At 40.0% G+C, this 4,651-nt stretch overlaps 1 protein-coding gene across 1 annotated transcript; it reads right to left on the bottom strand.

The window, feature by feature from the left end:
* Positions 1-3,152: 3,152 nt before the first annotated feature.
* On the bottom strand, positions 3,153-4,245 carry LOC138375546 (S-methyl-5'-thioadenosine phosphorylase-like). Its single transcript, XM_069459227.1, has one exon. The coding sequence runs from the start codon at positions 4,119-4,121 to the stop codon at positions 3,270-3,272; it is 852 nt and encodes a 283-aa protein (XP_069315328.1). The 5' UTR covers positions 4,122-4,245; the 3' UTR covers positions 3,153-3,269.
* Between the last annotated feature and the right edge of the window lie 406 nt (positions 4,246-4,651).

A 4,651-nucleotide genomic window follows, 5' to 3' on the forward strand; every position in this document is an offset into this window, starting at 1 on the left:
GTTGGGGCTAATCACACACTGGAAGCCCTGGTAGTTAATTAGCAAGCTCTTAACTTGAAAGAAAGCAGAAGGATCCCAGTTTGCCCAGAGAAATATTTACTCTGTGGTGCGAAGTTCATGTTTGTGGTCCCTCCCCACCCACCCACAGACTCCAGCCTGGGTCAATGAATCTATTGTGAAACAAAGAAAGCCAAGGCAAGACCTTGGCCAGAAAAATGTGAACGTGGGTTTTGTCCTTTTAACCTGAAACAAAGGTTATAAAAGAGCTTTGCCAACTTCTACTATCTCGGCTCAGGAAATGTCATAAATTTTCATAGCTGCGTAGAGTTCTAAGACAAACACAGTCTGAGCTCTCGCCCTTGTGGCCAGAAACCCAGGCCTGCCTCGCTTCCCCACAGCCCTGCCATTGTCTTCCTCGGGCCTGTCCCTATCTGTCTTGTTTGTTTGCTCTGCTTCCCACAGTCCTGGCCTGCTCAGCCTGCGGGGCTCGGGGGCGGGGTTGTCCAAGGAGCTCCCAGCAGCAACCCGGCACAGACCCTCAGCTCCCTCTGGGTTTACATATAACTGTGGAAAGATCATACTTTTCTATTTCCCATGTCACCCTGTCTCAAAAAAAAAAAAAAAAATCCATATTTCTTAAAAGCTTCTCTTCTTATGAGCAGTCAGAATGAAGGGTTTGCTTAAAAATAAAAACGTTTTGCAGCAGGACGGTGGCCATGGAAGTCGGAATCTGCTAGGGTGTGTGCAACAAGTCACCTGCCAAATCTATTAGCCCCCAAATTAATTAATTAATTAAATTTAATTAAAAAAACATTTTGGACTATATCAACTTGTGTGGTGGGAAGAGACAGTTCTTACACTCCCTTTGACAAGAGTGATTTGCTTTTTTTTTTTTTCACCATACAGTCACAAACTGCACATTTATTTTACTTTACATATTTTTCTCATTTCCACTTTTATCACGAACATTGTTCCATACTGGTGCATAAAGATATATCTTTGTTCTTTTTAACAATTGCACATTATTTATCTGAACTGATGCACCTTGGTTTATTTAGAAAGTCCCATGCCCCTGAGAATTTTAGCCATTACCAAGCTTTTGCTTATTACACACAATTCCAGGATGCACTTTAGGTTAATCTGCAAAACATTTTTAGTTATCACATGTATCCCTGCTGTTCCAGCCTTTTTCAATTTTTGTGGGTAATACTCTGCATATAAAAGATTCAGGCCGTCATTCTCAGTCCCATGAAAATTGAGGTCAAACACAACAGCAGATAATAATGCCAACAAAGTCTCCTCTCTAAGTAGATGCAATTCATTAATTAATAAGGGGCTAAGTCACTAAACTAGAGCTTTTCCATTATGCCCACCATCCGTTGGGGAAATTTAAAAATGCTCAAAACTGACCATGACGTTCACTTAATTTAGTAGCTTAAAAAAAAAAAAAAGTAGTGCACTATCATAGAAATGAGAACCATTCCAGGAAGTGATCAACATCTTCAAGCATAAAGTATAAGGAAAATTATATTGGCTTTATATAAGGAGTGAATGACTAGTAACAAAGAAAACAGGAGTATATTCCATTCATTTGAGAAGTCTGAAAATGAGGTTGCTAGAAAAGGCCCTGGGTCAAGAAAAGTCCTTCTGCAAGTAGAGGGAATTGTACTTTCTGAAGACAGCAAGAAAAATACCCACGTTTTTGCCTTGATATTCTCAGACACCTACTAAGAATGAGAGAAAGTGAAGTACTGTCTATATCATACTGCAGTGAAAACACAGCTTACAGAGCTAGAGAACCCTGGGTTCAAGTTCATTAGATTCTCCATGGACCTCTAACAGATAACCAGCGTTGAAATCAGAGAATGCATCAGGGACCCCAAGAGTCATATCACAGGTGACTCGAATGGCTCAAGATTAACACTGGAAGGTAACAGTTTATTTTATTGTTTACAATTAGGAGCTTAATATCTTGAAGTCAATCTCATAGACACAAACATATTGACTTTACAAATTCTTTAAACAAAAGCTCTTATATACTGATCTTAAAGTATCCTGTAACAGACTACAGTGAGAAGAAAATAATTCTGATAGGAAAAAAGATCTCCCTGTGATAGAAAACTTAAGAAAACAAAAAGCATTCCTATAAAGTTAACAATAAAAACCAGAGTGTAAAAAAGCACTCTTCCATTTTCTTATTAAGAAAGAAAAATCAACTCATGTAAAATAATTCATCAACTTAACTAATAAAAAGCATAAATGAAGTCAAACATTAATTTTTAAATTATCTTACAGCATAATGTCTTTTAAATAGTTTAACCTTTAGACTACAGTATTAAACACCTAACTTTTCTCAGAAAGCTGTTGCAAAACCCAAGTATTGTTCTGACTGTATAGAAATCAATATTTTTTTAACAGAATAAAGATGTAACACCCTTAAACAACACTCACCACCTTAATATTACCACCTTAAATTTCACTTCAATACTTGAAACAGTGTTTTCAATAGTAAGATTACATATATTTCTTTCTAGTCTTTTGTACATTTTCACGGCATTTTAAAATAAAACCATTACTGTAAAATGCTTACATATCCCTTTTTTCATTTCATATTATAGAGCAACCATTTCTCTAGGACATTGAAATATTACGTGGAAAGGATTTTCAGTTGGCTGATTCACAATCTAATTATAACCAAAATCACCTCCAATTCTTGAGTATTCAGATTATTTTAAATATTTGCTATTATAATACCATTATCCATTCCTTTTTATACAAAATCCTTTATATCTGATAAGTTTTTAAAGAGAAATTCCTAGGAGTACCCAGCACAAAGTACATAAGTATTTTTAAGCTATTTGATGCATTTTACCACACTGCCCTCCAGAAATATTGTGCCAATTTACAGTCATACCGATAAATAACCAAAGTCCCATTTCTTCCTCATATTCCTTGGCAACACAGGAAACTGGATATTACCCATAACGCTTTATTGTTGCAAATTTAATAAAGGGAGAAAAATGGTATCTTCTTGATTTTTTTTCCTAAAATGTAAATTTTTTCCCCACATGTTTGCTGGTCATTTGCTTTTCTTTTGTGTTCTGAAGCAGTTCAAGTCTTTTAGAAGTGTCTCATACACACACTGTCTTGCCTTACCACCTGTTCTTCCACAGGCAAGGGTGTCACAGCTGCATGTTTTTTTCAGGTTAAGCAAGAATTCTCCAAGCAACTGGAGTAAGTCTTCTTTTCTTCTGCGCAGCCATGCTATTTCAATGTCTTGGTAATAAAACAGAAAACTGGGCCATATTCTTCATGTTATGGAGGGTTTCTGACCATTCCATGGACCCTATCTGAGGTATGGTAGTCAGAAGTAAACTTTTGGCTTTATTGGCATTTTCTTTCAGGGTCTTCAAGACCCGGTCCAGTGAAACTGCTTCCTCGTGCTCCTTCCAGCAATCATAATCTGTTGCCATGGCGATACTTGCATAGCAGATTCCTGCCTCCTTGGCAAGAACCACCTCTGGAACTGTGGTCATGTTGATGACATCTGCCCCCCAGGTGCGGAACATGAGGCTTTCTGACCGTGAGCTAAAACGAGGTCCTTCGATTGTGACCATTGTCCCCTTTGAGTGGCACCGGAGTCCCAGCTTCTTAGCAGTCTCTATGAGAACCTCTCTCGTTTTGGGGGAAAACGGCTCAGCCATGGGAATATGGCACACTCCTCTGGCACAGGAATGACTTCCATCGTAGAAGGTCTGAGGCCTCATGGTGGTCCTGTCGATGAACTGATCGATGATAACTATATCACCGGGCTGAATCTCCTCCCTCAGGGAGCCGCATGCTGTGGTCACTATGACATGTGTACAACCCTCTTCCTTCAAAGCCCAGATGTTCGCCCGGTAGTTGATTTTTGAAGGCACAATGGTGTGCTGCCTCCCGTGCCTTGCAAGGAGGACGCAATCAATGTTTTTTATCTTCCCCAAAATTAAGGCATCAGATGGCTTGCCAAATGGCGTATCCACATATTTTTCTGTTCTTTCTTCTAAAATTTCTGGATCATCCAGGCCTGTTCCACCTATTATTCCAATCTTCACGGTGGTGGCGGCGGCGCTTGAGGCCATGTCTGCGCGGAGGAGACTGCAGTGAGCGAGTGCTCGAGGCCACGGGGACCGAGTGGACCACAGATCTGCAGCAGGGGCAGCTACACGGCGTGGGAGTGAGCCGTGCAGCGTGATTTGCTCTTTGAACCAAGTTTCATCAACAGCCACGTTTGCCAAGATAAACTCTGTACCTGGGAGGAAAGCCCCTAAAAGCCTGGTCTTCAAATAGTGTGTCATCTGCCAAATGAACACTCAAAGGCTAAACACTAACGGGAAACTCTTTCGATTGTAAAGTTTGTCAGCCTAAATAACACAGAGAGATTCTCCAAAAGAAAGTGGTATTTATTCGGGAATGGGCATTGCAATGGGAGCGTACATGCCAAGCAAACCACGTGTGGGTTCAGGGTGGTAAAGGAAGACAAAGGTTTTTAAAGGAAAAAGGAGGAGGATTAAATAATTGGGGTTTTGTTTTGTTTTGTTTTGAGACAGGGTCTTGCTTGGTCACCAGGGCTGGAGTGCAGTGGTATCATCATAGCTCACTCCTCCAACTC

Source organism: Eulemur rufifrons, chromosome 2, assembly GCF_041146395.1.
Source record: "Eulemur rufifrons isolate Redbay chromosome 2, OSU_ERuf_1, whole genome shotgun sequence".
Classification (NCBI taxonomy): Eukaryota; Metazoa; Chordata; class Mammalia; order Primates; family Lemuridae; genus Eulemur; species Eulemur rufifrons.

What these genes read in the sequence shown, in the direction of transcription:
- LOC138375546 (XM_069459227.1), bottom strand. Translation starts at nt 4,121, where the DNA reads ATGGCCTCAAGCGCCGCCGCCACCACCGTGAAGATTGGAATAATAGGT.